Source organism: Leucoraja erinacea, chromosome 2 (assembly GCF_028641065.1).
Source record: "Leucoraja erinacea ecotype New England chromosome 2, Leri_hhj_1, whole genome shotgun sequence".
Classification (NCBI taxonomy): domain Eukaryota; kingdom Metazoa; phylum Chordata; class Chondrichthyes; order Rajiformes; family Rajidae; genus Leucoraja; species Leucoraja erinaceus.
In genome coordinates this window covers 44,297,015-44,317,401 of record NC_073378.1, presented here as the reverse complement: position 1 = coordinate 44,317,401, position 20,387 = coordinate 44,297,015, and the positions used below count along the sequence as shown (strand labels likewise).

The 20,387-nt window shown below is 44.1% G+C and overlaps 1 protein-coding gene across 3 annotated transcripts in view; it reads right to left on the bottom strand.

Annotated features, from left to right (window-relative positions):
* The window catches only part of cdk14 (cyclin-dependent kinase 14), a 659,117-nt gene that overhangs the window by 497,454 nt on the left and 141,276 nt on the right, over positions 1-20,387 (bottom strand). For all 3 annotated transcript variants that reach the window (XM_055655908.1, XM_055655917.1, XM_055655925.1), the window contains one exon: positions 5,689-5,937. In XM_055655908.1, the coding sequence (XP_055511883.1) occupies positions 5,689-5,937 (249 nt within the window). The remainder of the gene's footprint in view (positions 1-5,688; positions 5,938-20,387) is intronic.

The window sequence follows — 20,387 nt, the reverse complement described above, 5'->3', positions numbered from 1 at the left end:
TTATATAAAAGTCTGTGGCTGCCGCCTGCCGTCCGGCTGCCAGCTGCCTTTCTTCCTTTTGATTCGCTGCTCCTTCCTGTCAGCTTCCAACACACTTCGAAACAAAGTTGCAAGACAGGAACACTGAACTTTTCACTGCTGCAGCAGGCAGGGGAGGTGCAATTGAGGGAGGCAGGGGAATGCTGGACACTTACATTTGGCAACGGCTTCAGTTCCATTGGAGGAGACGGATGCATGGTGGAATATTGGGTTGGGGGAATCACACCATTGGGGGAGCAGACCCAACGGGTCTGCACTTGGTCTAGTAACTATATAAATATGTGTGTGTGTGTGTGTGTGTGTGTGTGTGTGTGTGTGTGTGTGTGTGTGTGTGTGTGTGTGTGTGTGTGTGTGTGTGTGTGTGTGTGTGTGTGTGTGTGTGTGTGTGTGTGTGTGTGTGTGTGTGTGTGTGTGTGTGTGTGTGTGTGTGTGTGTGTGTGTGTGATATATATACACCCACACACACACACAATTTCCCTCCTGGGATAAATAAAGTTCTATCGTATAGTATTGTGTGTGTAGGAAGGAACAGCAGATGCTGGTTTAAACTGAAGATAGACACAAAAAGCTGGAGTAACTCAACAGGTCAGACAGAATCTCTGGACAAAAGGAAAATATTAAATTTTGGGTTGGGTCTGAAATAGGTTTCTGCACACCTTTGGAATGTGGAAGGAAACAAGAGCACCCGGAGAAAACCCATGTGATCAAAGGGAAAAGGAGCAAACTCCATACAGACAGCACCCATATTCAGGATCAATTCCGGGTCTCTGGCACTTTTAGGCAGCAACTTTATGGCCAATGTACTGCCCCATAGTCTTGAACTGAATTAAAACATACAGTAGCTGTAAAGGGGAACATAGCGTCACTTGGAGATTTAAGACTGAAAATTGATATTTTAATTTTTTTAGTAACCAAAGTTATCAACGTATAATTTTTTGTGTGTTGGAAAACAAAATATAACGGCACAGCTGATAGACTTGCTGCCTCACACGCCAGAGATCTGCGTTCGATCCTGTCCTCGGGCACTGTCTGTGTTGAATTTGCACATTCTCCCTGCAAGCGTGTAGGTTTCCTCCCACATCGCAAAGACGCATTGGCTTTGTAGGTTAACTTGTCTCTGTAAAATTTGTAGGGAGTGGGTGAGGAAAGTGGGATAACAGAACTTGTGTGAATGGGTGGACAAAAATGCTGGAGAAACTCAGCGGGTGAGGCAGCATCTATGGAGCGAAGGAAATAAGACACGTTTCGGGTCGAGACCCTTCTTCAGACTGATGTGAGGGTGGGGGGGGTTGGGAAGAAGAAAGGAAGAGGCGGAGACAGTGGGCAGAGGGAGAGCTGGGAAGGGGAGTAGAAAGCAGGGACTACCTGAAATTGGAGAAGTCAATGTTCATACCGCTGGTGTGTAAACTGCCCAAACAAAATATGAGGTGCTGCTTCTCCAATGGGCCTCACTCTGGCCATGGAAGAGACCCAGGACAGAAAGGTTGGATTCGGAATGGGAAGGGGAGTTGAAGTGCTGAGGCACCGGGAGATCAGGTTGGTTATTGTGAACCGAGCGGAGGTGTTGGGCGAAGCGATCACCAAGCCTACGCTTGGTCTCACCGATGTAGAGCAGCTGACACCTACAGCAGCGGATGCAATAGATGAGGTTGGAGGAGGTGCAGGTGAACCTCTGCCACACCTGGAAAGACTGCTTGGGTCCTTGAATGGATTCAAGGAGGGAGGTAAAGCAACAAGTGTAGCATTTCCTGCGGGTGCAAGGAAAAGTGCCAGGAGAGGAGGTGGTTAGGATGGGAAGGGATGAATTGACCAGGGAGTTACGGAGGGAGCGGTCTCTGCAGAAAGCCAACAGGGGAGAAGATGGGAAGATGTGGCCAGTGGTGGGATCCCGTTGGTAGACAAAAAGCTGGAGAAAATCAGCGGGTAATGCAGCATCTATGAAGCGAAGCAATAGGCGACGTTTTGGGTCGAGACCCTTCTTTAGATTGATGTCGGGGGGGGGGGGGGGACACACAAAAAGAAAGGAAGAGGCAGAGACAGTAGGCTGCGGGAGAGCTGGCAATGGGAGGGGAAGGAGGGAGAAAGCAAGGATTACCTGAAATTAAACAAGCCAATGTTCATACCGCTGGGGTGTAACCTACTCAAGCAAATATGAGGTGCTGCTCCTCCAATATGCGGTGGGCCTCACTCTGGCCATGGGGGAGGCCCAGGACCGAAAGGTTGGATTCGGAATGGGAGGGGGAGTTGAAGTGTTGAGCCACTGGGAGATCAGGTTGGTTATTGCGAACTGAGTGGAGGTCTTGTGCGAAGCGATCGCCAAGCTTGCGCTTGGTCTCACCGAGGTTGACCATACGCTGAATAATCCAACCACATTTTTGTTTGGAAGTGGAAGAAATAATATAAATTGCATTCATTGTAACGTGTAAAAATAGATGAGATACTGTATTATAATTTTGCTGCATGTCATTGTGGTATATATCATGTCTTGATTCATGAATATGTTTAATTTGTGCCTTTAGATGAAGCAGAAATAATATGTGAATGCTTCATTGAGCATAATTCCGACTGGTAACTGTGCACTTCGTCCGAGCACATTATCGCACATGTCATCAAGCCGTTTTAAATGACCACCTAAACTGTCATTTGGCAACCTAAAAAGCTGCCAAGGTTGCTCGGCTGACAACAGAGAAAATAAATTAAGTGAGAGCCCTGCAAGGTATATAATATTTTGACACTGTCATAGGCCTTTCTTACATATGCGGTCTCAACGCACTGTAGTCTCTAAACAAACTTTCAGTCATTCTCCTTGCCCTCCATTTCAGAATAATAGTGTTTTAAACCGATAACTCAACACTAGCACTGGCAATAAATAAATAAATAAAGGCACAGTTTTCCAGCCCCTTATCTCATTGGTCACGCTCGGCTGCAATCGGTCAATCTGGTGGACCATCTTCCTCTAGTCGTAGGGGTGGGGGATTAGGAGGGGCCTCACAAGTGGAAAAGCCTAGGGACTCTCTTCATCTAAATCCAGCCCTGCTGAATGCCTGGTAATCTCTCCCCATGACAGCACTGGGAATAGAATGTATGTTTCAGGAGTCTGGTGCAAAGAACATGAATGAAATAGAGGAATGAAATCTATTAAGGATTTATGAGGGCTTTGGCAAACAAGTGAGAAAGTTCATTACATGAATATGAATGAGAGAAATTAATCAAAGTGCAAGATTCCCAATGTGACCTATCTACTGACTTTCAACTACTCCAACTCCTTTGGGGCTTTCTTAATTCCATATAACTACACCTGTAACAATGCAGTTAATCTAATGTTTTAATTTGTATTCATCCAAATTTCTAACCGTGAATATAATTCATTTTCAATGGCACAGAAAGAATGTAAGTAATAACTGGACAAAATGGGACCCGTTGGGCCTGTTCCCCCAGCGCAATAACCACTCAAACTATCCCCCATGGGAGCCTGGTCCCACCAATGCAACCCGTTCCCCAACATAAGATTCCACCACTCACCCGTTCCCTCAATGCAACCTGTTCCCCTATGCAATATTCCACCACTCACCCATAGCTCCCAACTGTGCAGGTCGTCTCACTTTTAACGCAATATTCGACCACTCACCCATAGCCCCCATGGGAGGCCTGTTCTCCCAACACAACCCATTCCCCAATGTAAGATTCCATCACTCACCCATTCCCCAACACAACCCATTCCCCCAATGTAATATTCTATCACTCACCCATAGCCCCCAACTGTGCATGTCGGCTCATTTTTTCACCCTCCCTCATTTTTAACTTTAAAAAAATGCAGTTGCACTAAGATTTAATGTGATGTAGGTGCCACCGACAAGGCCATATTTTGTTATCCAAATCTAATCATTAAACTTTGCTGTGCTGGGTTAGGCTGGCAGATTCTTTCCCTGGAGGAAATTTGCTGCGATGGACTCAGTGTTCTGGGATAGCAACATTGTAGCCGGTAGGGCGTTGTGTCATAACTGCCTAACTGCCAGTCTCTCTCTGTCTCTATCAATCCTTCCCACATGGGGGTGGGGGAGGGCAAAAATCTCACTCTCTCATTATTCCCCTTGAAGCTGCTATCCCATTGTCTCTCTGTCACCTTTTCCCAACCTTCAGTCACTGCCTCCCTCACTTCTCCCCTTTTGCACTCCACCACTAAAGACAATGTTCAAATAGCATTTCTTCTCCTCCCATCCCCCACTCCGACAACTCTCATAGCTTGTGTATTAGCAGCAGGGATCACATTGTGATGTCATTTTCGGTTATCGGAATGTACACGGTAGCGTATGTAAATGAGATCCCATTGTGATTGGAGGACTGAGATGCCATTGTGACATCATCACTGGATTGTGCCTGAAACGTCTTGTTAGTTATTATTCTCAAAGTTGGCTTTTTAATTAAACTTTAAATATCAATAACTTGTGAAATATAACATCAAATCTGAAGGAAACTTGATTAGATCGACAATGAGAAAACACTGAGTAAGGTTCTGTAAAAATTATAGTGCTACCGTGTAGCGTTTTGGCGAAAATACAATCACACAGACAAACACACACACACACACAGAAACAAGACAAGACTTTTAGAGACAGACAAGACAGACAGACAGACAGACAGACACAGACAGACAGACAAACAGACAGGCACAAACAGACAGACAGACAGATTACATCACTGAGGACAATTTCATGTCACCTGAAAGTTGCAAACAGAAATAATTCACAGAGAAACTAAAATCAAATCTAGCTACAAATACATAACATAATTGTTGCTACAATTCGGACTGTAAACGCCTATCTCACCAGGGACTAACTCAACAGAACGTTTTTCCTTCCATTATTTTTCCTTCCATTATTTATTATGTAAAAGAATAGGTGTGTTATGATTGTGTTTAAAATTTGTTTGGTTGTTTTGTTGTTTGTCTTTTGCACAAAAGTCCGCGAGCATTGCCACTTTCATTTCACTGCACATCTCGTATGTGTATGTGACAAATAAACTTGACTTGACTTGACTTGCAGATAATTTAGTTTACTTTAGAGATACGGCATTGAAACATGCCCTTCAGTCCGCGACGGTCATCCATCACCAGATCATGCTAGTTCCATGTTATTCCCACTTTTGCATCCTGCACACTAGGAGCAATTTCCAGAGGCTAATTATTCTACAAATGCGTGCGTCTTGTGGGAGGAAACTAGAGGACCCAGAGAAAAACCACAGACAAAATGTACAAACTCCGCACAGAGAGCATCCGTAGTCAGGATTGTACCCAGGTCTGTAAGGTAGCAGATCTACTGCAACATTTTGACCTTTATCAACATTCTCTTATGATGCATCTCTCATCTACTCATTGTAGAGTAGAGTGCGCCCACCCCAGCATAGGTCAACTCTACAAATACAGATTCAAATTCATCATTTCTGTAAGAATATTACCAATCTTTTAGAACTAACTCAAGAAATAAAATGTGCAAAGGATAAGCATAATTATATCGATAAATATTGAAAAGACATTAATTCCCCAAAGAGCAAAAAAAAGCATTTAAATGAAAACTACATCAAGAACATAAAACAATGCATTTCAAATCTATACAAATAAAGAGAGGCAGCACTGCAGAAGCTACGACTTACTGAACTGGGGCTGGAATGTCGTCTGAACTTTGGAGATTCTTTACCACTGGAAGAGCTCTTGAAGTTAATACACGCATTGTTCTCAGAATGAACCCTTTTCACTTGAGTTTGTGGCTTGTCAAATGGATCAAAACTGCTCTGAGTCCTCTGTACTCTGACTTTTCGGTCTTCATGAATGGTGTCCAATGGTTTGATAACAGAATCCATAGCCTGAGAATTTCTTGTAGACATCTTCTTTGCGACGCATATCTGTGGAAAAATTGAGATATTTATTGCATTAAAACTATTATTTTGCAGTATTTTAATATGTTACTGTTGTTGTTTGTTTGCTTACGGGCCACTCCATTGTGTAGTCATACATTCAGATTCTGGTACAACAGCTTGCCAGTAGCTGTGTGATAACTAAAACCTTAACAGTGCTCCTGAGCTTCCTTCAGTATAAAATATTTATAATTTATACAATAGGCTGCTGTGGAATAACAGGCTTCAATTACTCTTCCAGAATGATGGTCTAAACAATGGTAATGAGCAAAGGCCTGGTCTAGTGATAGGTTTGCATTCCACCAAATTAGGAAACATTGACACTGCTGCAGGCCTTGTTCAAAAACGATTCGAGTTTCAAATGTGAATATTTAAGAATGATGTTAAATCATGCATGATTTAACACATTAGGTTGATCCAATTCAACAGATAGTGTAACACTGTCATTCAATATGCACATTTGAAAGTAACAAAGTACTATCTCATGTAAATATCAAAAGATTAGCATACCAAAATTAGTTAATGCTGCTAATTAAAGATGTATTTGTTCCACAAGTATACTCGTATTCTGAATATCCCATTGAAACTGCCAATTATTTGACCACATGCAGTTTATCAATCTGGCAAAAGCCTCAGTCTGAAGAGGGTCTCGATCTTGAAACATCATCAGTCTGAAGAAGGGTCTCGACCCGAAACGTCACACATTCCTTTTCTCCAGAGATGCTGCCTGTCCCGCTGAGCTACTCCAGCATTTTGTGTCCACCTTTGGATTAAACCAGCATCTGCAGTTCTTTTCTACACACATAATCCAGTATGATTCCTCCTCAAATTGGACTATCCACATGCTTTCAGAAAACCTTTTTGGATACACCAAACATATTTTACCCCACCCAATCCTTTTGCACTGAATAGGTCTCAGTCAATATTGGGTAAGTTAAAGTCACCCACGACACCAACATCATTGCCTTTGCATCTTTCCGTTATCTGTCCACATATCTGTTCTTCCATCTCCTACTTGCTATTGGGAGGCTGATATTTTAATCCCATTAGAGCGATTGCACCTCTTTTTATTTTTGAGCTCTAATCATGTTAATTCTGGCCAAATTGGAGCTGCCAGGACATTAAAATTGAGTAAAGGCGTCTGTGCTGCCAGGCCATTTTGGTCAAATTAAATGTGCCTTTGTTTGCCAGTTTGCCAGCGGTGGTTAGGGTATTGTATTGGGGAATTTGTTTTGTGTTTTTCAAAATAAAGTTTAGTTGCGCAAGTTCTTGAATCAGTATTTTATTGATTGATACTAGACTGGGGGGAGTTTAAAATGAGCTATTTACAATCATACAGCCTCAGTGGACACAGGCTTAAATTTGTTTCTAGAAAATCACATAATTAAAATGATGTGACTGCATGTGACGGCTGACTGCAAACAATAATATGCCAAGGTACACTTTACATTTTGTGAATTTAGCAGTTTGTCTTCATTTTCAGGGGGAAATTAGATCTGGATTTGAAAATATGGGCATCCGTGGTGCCTTACTGAAACATAATTATTCCATTAAAGAGAGATAAATGAAAGAACAATGGAGATAACGAAAATGCACTCAGCGGGTGCTAATGTGTATGAATATAATAGAAACTAATGTGAACACAAATTTGCTGTCCCAATTTTTCTCTTTCTCAATGCAAAGTAGTGCACAATATGAATAAAGATGATGCTCTTAATTTTGCAGTTGTGTTTGTTAGATTTAACTTTGCTGTGATGCTAATATGTGTTCGCAGATTACTCAGAGAGGTCCTTAATCAATATTTGTGCTTTGTTCAAGTACAAGTCACTAGATAATGGTGGTTCGGAGCAAAAATTCCAACATGTTGCATTCACTGATGTATTGATGGTTCTGGAGGGTTGTTTTCCTGTAACACGTACTTTAAAGATCACAACTTCCTTCGAATACATCACATAAAGCTCAATTGTCCTTCAGTTGTTGACATGTATTACTAATTGAAATTGCCAGTGAAATGCGCACAAATGGACAAAGATGCTTAGCTGTAATCAAATAAACAATACTTGTACATTCTTCAGAAATGAATCACTTAACAACTTCCTGGATATTTCATTACAATGCAGAACTGGTGACCCACTCCTTTCAAATCTGGCTGCATCAGGTCTTCAGTGCATCAGATTTAGACAATAGACTTTAGAGGTACAGAGTGGAAACAGGCCCTTTGGCCCACCAAGTCCAGCTGTTCACCTGTACACTAGTACTATCCTACACAGTAGAACAATTTACAGAAGCCAATCACCCTACAAACCTGGATGTCTTTGGAGTGTGGGAGGAAAGTGGAGTACCCGGAGAAAACCCACGAGGTGACAAGGAGAATGTACAAACTCCATACAGACAGCACCACGTAGTCAGAGTCGAACTCGGGTGCTTGGTGCTGTGGGGCAGCAACTTTACCGTTGGTCTTGTCAATTGTTTGGGAAGGAGCATCGAGGTGGCCTTTTAATTTCTTCATGACAGTAGTCTCAAATTCTTCCCCCTACTAGCAGAATAATGAAGGCTGCGAACTTTAAGTTTGTAGCAGACCGTCCATCACAGCAACATTTCTTGGACAGATAGTAATAAAGGATCCACCCATTCCTCATATCTCCAATGGTGTTACTGCTCTTCTCATCCCATCTTGTTTTTGAAGTTTTCCCCTGCTACTTTGCTGCTGCTTTTTCATTGCTCCTCCTCTTTCCAATAGGAGTGGATGAATGTTTTTTGCAGGACAAGATATTGCTAAGAACTCCAGGTGAAATTGGGGAAAAAGTCACCAGAAGCAAATACCTTCAAGAAAGCTGATGTAGGCCACCAGCACTACCACAAAATACTCTTGCACCGAGTGTGAAAGCAACAACTGAAGTTTGCATGGCTCGCCAGCAGGAATGATTCAATGTGACATCTAATGGAGCCAGTGACCATATTGGGAAACCAAAAACTGCCTTTAATGAATGGAAGATAGACACAAAAAGCTGGAGTAACTCAGCGGGACAGGTAGCATCTCTGGAGACATGGAATGGGTGACTTTCGGGTCCTGACCCCTCTTCAGACTGAAAGTCACGGAAAGGGAAACGAGAGATATGGACAATGATGTAGAAAAATAAAGAACAATGAATTAAAAATATGCAACAAAGTAACAATAAAGGAAACAGGCCATTGTTAGAAGTTTGTTGGGGGAAAACGAGAAGCTGGTGCGACTTGAGTGGGGAAGGGATAGAGAGAGCGGGAATGCAGGGGTTACTTGAAGTTGGTGAAATCAATATTCATACCACTGGGCTGTAAACTGCCCAAGCAAAATATGAGATGCTATTCCTTTGCGTTTACCTAATCCTGACAATGGAGGAGACCTAAGACAGATAAATGAGTGTGCGAATGGAAAGCAGAATTAAAGTGTTTAGCAACCAGGAGATCAGGTAGGTTCAACTTTAAGAAATGGAGTTGATGATCAAGTACTTGAATTATATTATCACCACCAACACCAATGCAGAATGGTTTGGGATAGGGTACAGTGCCAGTAAATCAAGATTGCTTTAAAAATCACTGTTGCAATCAGCTGCTGCAAAACTAAATTGCCCACGCTAAAGAAGAGACAGCCAGGGAGGAAGAGTCAGCATCAAAGAGGAAATCTGTAACAAACCTGTGATGAGGCGCACAGAAGTTTCAAGAAAATGCACGAAGTTTGGAGAGAGTCACAACCAGCTTCAGCAAGATTGCTTTAAAAATCAATCAGCTGCTGCAAAACTAAATTGCCCACGCTAAAGAAGAGACAGCCAGGGAGGAAGAGTCAGCATCAAAGAGGAAATCTGTAACAAACTGTGATGGGCGCACAGCAAAAGAAGTGGAGAGAGTATTAACTGATGATGAGTTCAAGAAAATTCACAAAGTCAGCAGCAGGGAAGCTATGATTCACAACCAGACTCCATACCACACACCAGTCAACCAAAGCAAGATAGATGACTCAATGTGTCAAGCTGTCCTGTAAAGAGTGCTGCAAACAATCTGTTAGGTAGCAGGATGTGATTGATGTGACTGATAGATGGCCGTGAAGGGGTTGAGGGAGACTGCTCATTTCATGATTCTTCCTGATGCCTTTCATCACTCCAGCACTATGACTATGTGCCGTCACCATGCTACACAGTTCCCTAAATAATAACGTGCCTCGGATATAAGTACTGCAGTTTATGAAATTACAAGCTGTAAAATAAACTTCCAATTTTCAACAGCAAAGCAGATGAGGTTCAATGACAAAGAACCAGATATCAGTTTCTCATTCTAACAGAGGCAGTGTGCAAATCGTTAAAGCAGAGTTTAATCTTCTAATAACAGTAATATTTGAAAAGGTTGAAAACATCTCACTGACTCCAATTTAATGCAGTTCAGAAAAATGTTCTCTTCCAAAATAGATAGACACAGGTCGATAGAATTATATTTGTTTGCTACGCGTCATTTCTAAATATATTTGTTGAACACAAAAATTTGTTATTTAGTTACATGTTATAACATAGGAAGATTTCAGGACCATAAATTGCAAAAGGTAAAAGTACTTTAGCAATTTACAATTTCAAAAGTAAGATAATTGTTTTGAAACACACTTGCTGCTTGAAGTCATGTTTTTGTATTTCAGATGTGGATGTATATACGGCAGAGTGGAGAAAATTCAGGTTGAATGTTCGTCATGGCAGTTAAACAATGTGCCTGATCTTGCTGGTCAAATGTAGATAATGAGATTCTGAAAGCCAAATCGGTCCATACACTCCATTGCAGAAAAGATTTATGAAGATGTTGCCAGGATTGAGGGCCTTAGTTAGAGGGAGAGGTTGGGCAGGCAAGTATTTTATTAATTGAAGAGCAGGAGGCCGAGGGGTGTTCTTATGGAGATGTAAAAAATTATGGAAATAAATGCATAGAGTATTTTACAAAGAGTAGGGGAATCAAGAACCAGGGGTCATACATTTAAGGTGAGAGGGGAAGATTTTAATTGGAACCTGAGGACAACATTTTCACACAGCGGGTGGTGGGTATATGGAACGAGCTGCCAGAGGTAGTAGGGGAGTCAGATACTATAACAACATCTTAAACATTCATTTGAATGGGAACATGGATGGAAAGGTCTAAAGGGATATAGATCAAATGCAAGAAAATGGGATTAGCTTAGATGGGGCATTTTGGTCTGCATAGATGAGTTGGGCCAAATTACCTGTTTCGGTGCTGTATGAAGCTATGATTATGGTATTTATGGTAGAGTGCATGACCCAAACAACAACAATTCAAACCACTGGGCATCAGCGAGCAGAGGAAGAAATAATTTGGTCCAAACTAAATGAACCCAAAACCCACCTGCAGAAAGGGACAGGCTGAATGTTTTCATATTTGTTCTGAAACATCAATAAGGCAGAGCATGACTGAAATCAGTAGGTATTAAATGAGAAATTCTGTAGTGACTGGAATCACACAGAGTAAAATATATTAATGACTACAAGGAAAATCATCACTGCCTCATGACTTAACAGCAAGAAACCCTTAGCCAAATCATGTTTGAACCTTTCATTCATGGCGTTGACTGGTGCTAGTTGTTGACAATACCTGCATTTAGTTATTTGCAAAGTTCATCAGATAATAAACTAGTCATTACCATCTTTGGTCATTACCACATCTAGAAAACATTCAGGTTCAAGGCAACAAATGGCAGGTAACATTCATGTTGATGGTCAGGTATCAATATCTGGAAAACAAGGACACTCATGTGTCACCTCTCAATTTTCAGTAACATTACTGCTGAATCTTCCAAGTTTAACTCATTTTGGGTCATCATTGACCAAAAGCTTAACTGGGCCAAATATGTGGGCCTATACTATATTAGTTATTTGTCTTAACTATATCAAGACAAAAAAAAGCTGGAGTAATTCAACAGAAAAAAGAAGTATTCTTCAATGAGCGACTCATCTTCTAATCATTTAAATCATATGATTCAGGGAGAGCCAACTAAATGTATACATAATTGATTTGGTGGAATGAGTTGGGGGATTGTAGTGGAGGGTTGATTTTCAGATTGGTGGTCTATGACCAGCAGTGTGACACAGCAATTAATGCTGGGTCCCCTCTTGCTTGTCATATATATTAACAATGTGGATGAAACTATAGTTGGCATGATTAGTAAGTTTACAGGTAATAGGTGGTACATGGATAATGAAGAAGGTTGGTTTGGATTACAAATTGATTTAGATCAACAAAGATTTGGGGCAAAGGAGTGGCAGTTGGAATTTAACTCGATTAAATGCAAAGTGATGCACTTTGGGAAGTTAAACCAGGGCAGGATATACACAGTAAATGACAGAGCTCTGGGGAGTGTCGTAGAACAAAGATGTAGGAGTACATGGTGTACACAGTTCCCTGAAAATGATGACACAGGTGGGCAGAATGCTTTAGGTTTTGGTTAATAGTAGATCCTCCACAGGGACCAACTCACAAACAAGGGCGCAATCTTAGCGAGTTGACAATTACAACTTTTAAAAGAAATTTGGACAGGTTCATGCTCGGGAAAGGTTTAGAAGGATATGGGCTAAATGCAAGCAAATGGGATAAGCTCAGGAAGGTTGCAAACGCGTGTGGTACACTTGCCTTAATTGGATGGGACCTTGAGCACAAAGGTTGCAATAGTTACAACAGTACAGGAATTTGGTGAGACCACACCTGGAACAGTTCTGATCACTATACGATTAAGCTACATTGGATGCAGAAAAGATTCACAATGGCGTTGCCAGGGCTGGCTGGCTTGATTTACAAAGAGAGATTGGATAGACAAGGGATCAAGAAGCTGCAGATGCTGGAATGTTGAGCAAGACACAAAGTGCTGGAGGACCTCAGTGGATCATGTGGCATCCATGGAAGGAATGGACACACGATATTTCGGGTGAGGACCCTTCTTCATTGTGAAGCACCGACCCAAACTGTCATCTGTCCATTCCCTCCACAGATGCTGCTTGACCTCCTGAGTTCCTCCAGCACTGTGTGCTTTGAATAGTCTGGTACTCTTCTCCCTGATGCTGAGAGGTGACCTTATAACAGTTTATAAAATCTTTAGGGCATAAATAAAGTTGATGTTCATACTTTTTTTTTTTGCCAGGGCAGTGGAGTTTAAAACTGGAGGCCATAGGTTGGTGAGAGGGAAAAACATGTAAGGGGGACTTAGGGGGACAAGTCTTTTTCCACTTGACGATTGGTGAGTTTATGGAACAAAATGCCACAGGAAGTAGTGGAGGAAGGAACAATTACAACTTTTAAAATAAATGTGAACAGGTTCAGACAGGAAAGGTTTAGAGGGATATGGGTTAAATGCACGCAAATGGGACAAGCTGAGGAAGGCACTTGGGTTGGCATGCAGAAGATGGGCCAAAGTGTCTTTTTCTGTGTTATGTTACTCTATGCCTATGACTCATCCTATCCATCCACAAATCAGATGTGTGATGATCATTGTCTATCCATCTAGAACCACAACAATAAATTAGCTCTTCATAAGAAACAGTCATTTTGCTTGATCTTATCATCCCTTACACGTTTTCCACCCTATATCTAAACAATCTTGCCTGCAGTAGCCTCTACCATGAAGGAATACATGGATAGCTACAAACCAATGGTCTAGAAGTCTAGGGTAGACAAAAATGCTGGGGAAACTCAGCGGGTGCAGCAGCATCTATGGAGCAAAGGAAATAGGCAATGTTTCGGGCCGAAACCCTTCTTCAGACTGATGCCTTCAGTCTAGAAGTCTAGACCTTCACGGCACAATATCATACCTCACCATGTGGGTCAATATTATTTCTCCAGAGTAACTAGTTTTGAGTGAGTTTATTGTCACGTGTACGGGAGTACAGTGAAAAAATAATTGAAGATTAGTAGTCTAACAGTTAATTCATTTGGATGAACCATTGTTTAAACTATAAAATACCAAGCAGCAAAATAGAAAAATCGCAGAATAAAAATATAGTCAGCACATCATCCACATTCATTAATGCACCATACATTATCTGGCTGTGGCCTCAGTGCATTGATTTATATAATGCGCTGCAGAAGTATGCCCACAAAGGCCATAAGCAAACGTCATCCTGAAGAATCACATTTATTAAAGATGTCCCATAAATGGAAAGGAAGAAATGAAACATCTCAACTGCTCATCCTTGTTTAGCTCTATAAACTATTCCCCTACCTATTCTCAGCAGCATTGATCTGTGGAGTTTTCAATCAATTTAGCCAACACATACTATATAACCTTGTCACATTTTCTGTCAGATATTCACATATTTCTTTTAAATTGAATTCCCATTACTTGCCGGGTTTCGCTTCACATTTCCATAGGAATGTCAATGCTGCCTACAAAATGCTTTCTTTGCTTGTCTATTTATTCATAAACCTTCAACCAAATGTTCCCAGTTATCCCATCACACACTCACAAACATTACCAACTCAAAGCAGAGTTTTTCCCCACACTTGTTTTTAAATCAACCAACCCTCCGAAGTTTTGTTTTATGAAATGTTGCTATTTGGATATATGTACAGTTTCTCAGTTATTTTTTCATACCATTTCTAATCCATTTTTATCTGGTAGCCTATCGATTTCCATTTGCAGAAACCATTTAAACCTCAATCACATATCTATTTTTCAAATAGCACAACTTTAGCTTTGAACCACTGCTACATATTGATGCAGCAAGTTTATGTGGGTTTTTTTAATTGGTTATTGTCGTATAACAATAATCAAGACTCCATATGTTTAATCAAGACTCCATATGCCTGCTCAGATGTCCACAAAATATCTGGGCACAAAGAACTGCAGATGCTGGTTTACAAAAATAAGACACAAAGTGCTGGAGTAACTGAACGGGTCAAGTTGGATCTCTGGAGAACATGGATAGGTGATGTTTCAGGTCTGGACCCCTCTTCGTAAAAGATCTGATCGAGTTCAGCAAAATGTCTCCTAGTTGTCTCCTTATTGCGAAAAGTAGATTTATCTTGCATTTATCATCTATTTATACCTGGCCTCTCTCACCCACCCACTCCATCACCCACATAGTCATCCCATTGGGTCCTCTCCCCCCACCATTCTCATCTACCTACCCCACCTCCATCACTTGGTTCCATACTCTTCTCTTCATTTTCCATCAGATTCTATCTTCAGCCTCTGGTAGCTCCACCTATCACATCCCAACCTCTGTTGTTATCTCCACTCATCTCTCCTCTAATTCCATCCACCAATCCACATTTCCTCATCCAGATCCACTAAGCACATGCCAGCTCTTGCCTCCATACCTCTCATGTCTTTGCACTGGTCATCTGCTCTCCACTCTTTCAGTCCAGAGGAACGATCTTGACCTGAAACAGCAACAGTACGTTTCCCACCACACTTGCTGCCTAACCTGCTGAGTTCCATCAGCACTTTCAATTTTGCTCCAGACTCCAGTATCTGCAGTCTGTCTTGTGTATCTGTCTTTCAATTCATGTTTATGCCATCTGTTGCATCTAGCAGTTTACAAACTGCTGTCATCTTACCGCAGAACCTACACTTCAAAAGGTTTTCCTGGTTGCCAAGTGCTTTTGCCCGTTCAGGAAAACTGTCAATAATTGATAGGTTAACTCCGGGTTTTTTTCTGCTCCACAGCTACCGCATGATCTGCTGGGCATTTCCAACATTCTCCCTTTTATCCCCTTTATAGACACAAAGGGCTGGAGTAACTCAGCGGGTCAGGCAGCATCTCTGGAGAAAAAGGATGTGTGACACTTCGGGTTGGGACCCTTCTTCAGATTCAAAATTGAAGAAACGTCATGAATCGAAACGTCACCAATCCTTTTTCTCCAGAGATGCTGCCTGACCCGCTGAGTTACTCCCGCACTTTGTGTCCATCTTTGGTATAAATTGGCATCTGCACTTCCTTTCTCCATATTCTCCCTTTGATAACTGGTTCCAGCAACAAACATGACCCTTTGTGCTCTCTCTCCCTAATTTTCTCATTAACCTCATGAACCAATGACCTTTGGAACCTTGGAATCACCTGAGCAGCTTCAGCCTCATCCCATCAGAGATATAATAATAATAATAATAATATTTATTTATATAGCACTTTTAAACAAAATCACTTTGAACCAAAGTGCTTTACAGAGATTGGTTAAACTAATTGAATAGATTAAATGTCAATAAATCCATACAAAATAAAAAAGAAAAAGAAAACAAAAAGGCACAGAACAGTACACTATAGAAATCAACATGAAACGTCCCCCCACAGCAGAATTCACTGTGAGGGAAGGCACTAAAAATATCCAGTTCTCCCCCTCATGGTCCACCCGAGGTCGGGGTCTATATGTGGCCTCCTCAGCCAACCCGATGTTTTCAGACCCTCTGCCGCGAAGCTGGATCATCGGCGAATGGGTGAACATTCTTCAGCGGCTTGGACTGAAGCGGCCGCTTCCTCCCCGAAGACTGCAATGTCCAAAGTTCACAGGCCGCGCCGGCCGGACCTCCGACTCTGGCGATCTCGGATCCCAGGCCCCGCGGTGTTGAAATCCAGTGCCGCCCGCCCGCGGCTGGACGCTCTGCAGCCGCAGCTCAATGACGTTGGTGTCCCAGCATCTGCACCGCCAGCGAAGCTGCAGTCCCGGCAGGAAACGCCGCTCCAGCGCTGCTCCAGCTCGATGGTAGGCCGCGCAGAGAGGACGAAGATGCGGTTCGGAGAAAAACCGCATCTCCGACCAGGTAGGACTGGGATTAAAATAGTTTCCCCCTTCCCCTCCCCCCACCCACCACATAAAAGAAGACCTCCAATAAACATTCTGTACAGACAGGACTAAAAATAAAAATAAAAAAGGGTGAAAGGACAGACTGCAGGAGGAGCAGCCATACACAACGGCGCATCACCCCTGCAGTCCGCCATCTTATGATATCACATTGGCCTGGTCAATGCTCACCCATCCTCTCCACAACTTGAATTCAACTGGTTTACTTACAGTACACAGAGCATCTGATATAATGTCTTTAACCCAAAATAATCATTCTGTTTCACTTTCCACATTCGCTGGCTGACCTGCTGAATGTTTCCAACATTTCCAGTTTTATTTCAATTTCCAGCAACTGCAGTGTTTTGGTTTTCAATTACTAAAATATTAATATTGCCTACACCTACCAGCAGACCAGTGTGAAGGACTTCTGCGCTTTCACACTAGGAAATCTGATCCCACACTAAGAGAACCCCACCCGAGTTGAATGAGTACAACAAAAATCAGTGAATAAATCAAGTTCTGGAAGAAAATAAGAAAAGGGCTGCAATATTGGATGTGCGCACACACACACACACACACACACACACACACACACACACACACACACACACACACACACACACAGAACTATCTTTAAACCGATATAATTTATGTGACATTTTTAATTTGGACAGGTAATTATGATTATCAATTGATTGCAAATTCAATTTAAACAACACTTTTGACAGCTTTCAAGTCTGCAGTGAGACCTCAGGAGTGAGACCACAGCAGTATGGACACCATGCTGTCACTGCAGCAGGCCACTTGTTTTAGGAGTGGCCCCGACTCTACCACTGAGATGGAAGCTGGCCACCCTCGGGAAGACAGGCGGCGTCGCCTACAAGCCAAGGGACCGATGCAAAACAATGGGAGAAACGTCCAATAACGGAACATGACGTTGCTGGGGGGCAAGAATTTGCAGTCCATCACATCAACATGAAGGCATGAACAATGTCCCACCGGCTGGGTCACTGTGTGAAAGCCTTAGTGATTTTGCCAGACCCTTTAAATGCAGATTAATGAATAACCATTGATATAACAACCCAACTTTTGCCTGGTCTTCCAACCACTGTATTAAAATGGGTGGTCCAGTTATGTTTTGGTCAACGGTGGATATTAGTGATATCAGAGTTTTGTTAGTACAGAAATAGGTCCCAAGTCCGCCATGTCAGTGCCAACCATCAACCGCCCATTTACATTAAGTCTACATAAATCACTTTTTCATTCTACCCACATTCTCATCAATTTCTCCCCGATTCTGCCACTCTCGTACACACTATTGGCAATTGATAGTGGCCCAATTAACCTACCAATCTGCATGTATTTGGAACATGGAGAGAAACCAGAGCATCAGGAGGAAACTCATGCGGTCACAGGGAGAAAGTGCAAACTCTATACTGACGGCACCCGGACGTGGCGCCGACAGACAAGAAGCCGAAGCAAAGAAGTCGAAGCTAAAGAACCGAATGGAAACGAGGCCGAAACGCCAATAAACCAAAAGAGTCCGAAGACAAAACGCTTACTAAGGGATGGGACGCCTAAATGCAAACTAACCGATAGGGCAGGACACCTAAAAGCCAATGAACTGAAAAGCTGCGTTGCCTAAAAGCAAACTTACCGAATGGCCCCTCTGTCGAAACGCCACCTACCCGAAAGGCGGCGTCGCCTACAAGCCAAAGGACCGACTGCCGCTCAACAGAAACGTCCAATAACGGACATGACGTTGCTGGGGGGCGAGACTTGTCAGACTCCCGTGTCCATCACATCACTGTGAAGGCATGAACATTGTCCCACCGGCTGGGTCACTGTGTGACAGCAGCCTCAATGGCCAGACCACTATGTGACAGCAGTCTCACCGGCTCTGCAACTGTGTGGATGCAGTCTCACCAGCTGGGTCACTGTGTGACAGCAGTCTCACCGGCTGGGTCACTGTGTAACCGCAGTCTCACCGGCTGGGTCACTGTGTGACAGCAGTCTCACCGGCTGGGTCACTGTGTGACAGCAGTCTCACCGGCTGGGTCACTGTGTGACAGCAGTCTCACCGGCTGGGTCACTGTGTAACCGCAGTCTCACCGGCTGGGTCACTGTGTGACAGCAGTCTCACCGGCTGGGTCACTGTGTGACAGCAATCTCACCGGCTGGGTCACTGTGTGACAGCAGTCTCACCGGGCAACATCTCTGGAGAGAAGGAATGGGTGGCGTTTCGGGTCGAGACCTATCAGACGCACTCTGAAGAATGGTCTCGGCACGAAACGTCACCCATTCCTTCTCTCCAGAGATGCTGCCTGTTTTGTGCGTGGGAGATTGGGTACGTTCCGCAAACACCGAGTCGGTAATAAATAAACACCTGTCCCCGCGGCCGGGGTGAATCACCAGGTGTGGGTGTCAAAGTCCGGGGGTCGGAGGGGGGGGAATCACCCTGGTGCGGAGGTTGGGGTCCGATGGCGGTGCATCGTGGTCAGTGACCGTGGGACACTCCCGCGGGTGGAGATGGAGGACAGAGAGAAGGGGGAGAGAAGGGGGGAGAGAGAGAGGAGGAGGGAGAGAGGAGAGAGAAGGGGGTGAGAGAGAGGGGGAGAGAGAGAGAAAAGAGGGAGGGAGAGAGAGAGAGAGGGAGAGAGAGAGAGAGTGAGAGAAAGGGAGAGAGAGGGAGAGAGAGAGAGAGAGAGAGGGAGAGAGATGGAGAGAGATAGGGAGAGAGAGAGAGAGAGAGAGAGAGGGAGAGAGACAGGGGGGAGAGAGGGAGAGAGACAGGGGGAGAGAGAGACAGGGGGGAGAGAGGGGGGGGAGGAGACAGGGGGGGAGAGAGACAGGGGGGGAGAGAGACAGGGGGGAGAGAGACAGGGGGGGAGAGAGACAGGGGGGGGGAGAGACAGGGGGGAGAGAGACAGGGGGGAGAGAGACAGGGGGGGAGAGAGACAGGGGGGAGAGAGACAGGGGGGGAGAGAGACAGGGGGGAGAGACAGGGGGAGAGAGACAGGGGGGAGAGAGACAGGGGGGAGAGAGACAGGGGGGAGCGAGACAGGGGGAGAGAGACAGGGGGAGAGAGACAGGGGGGAGAGAGACAGGGGGGAGAGAGACAGGGGGAGAGAGACAGGGGGAGAGAGACAGGGGGGGAGAGACGGGGGGAGAGAGACGGGGGGAGAGAGACGGGGGGAGAGAGACGGGGGGGAGACAGGGGGAGACAGAGACAGAGACAGAGAGACAGGGGGAGAGAGACAGGGGGGAGAGAGACAGGGGGGAGAGAGACAGGGGGAGAGAGAGAGGGGGGGAGAGAGACAGGGGGGAGAGAGACAGGGGGAGAGAGACAGGGGGAGAGAGACAGGGGGAGAGGGACAGGGGGGAGAGAGACAGGGGGGAGAGAGAGACAGGGGGAGAGGACAGGGGGAGAGAGGGACAGGGGGGAGAGAGGACAGGGGGAGAGAGGGGGGAGACAGGGGGGAGAGAGACAGGGGGGGAGAGGGACAGGGGGGGAGAGGGGGGGGGGGAGAGAGGGGTGGAGAGAGACAGGGGGAGAGAGACAGGGGGAGAGAGACAGGGGGAGAGAGACAGGGGGAGAGAGACAGGGGGAGAGAGAGGGGGAGAGATGGAGAGGGAAGAGA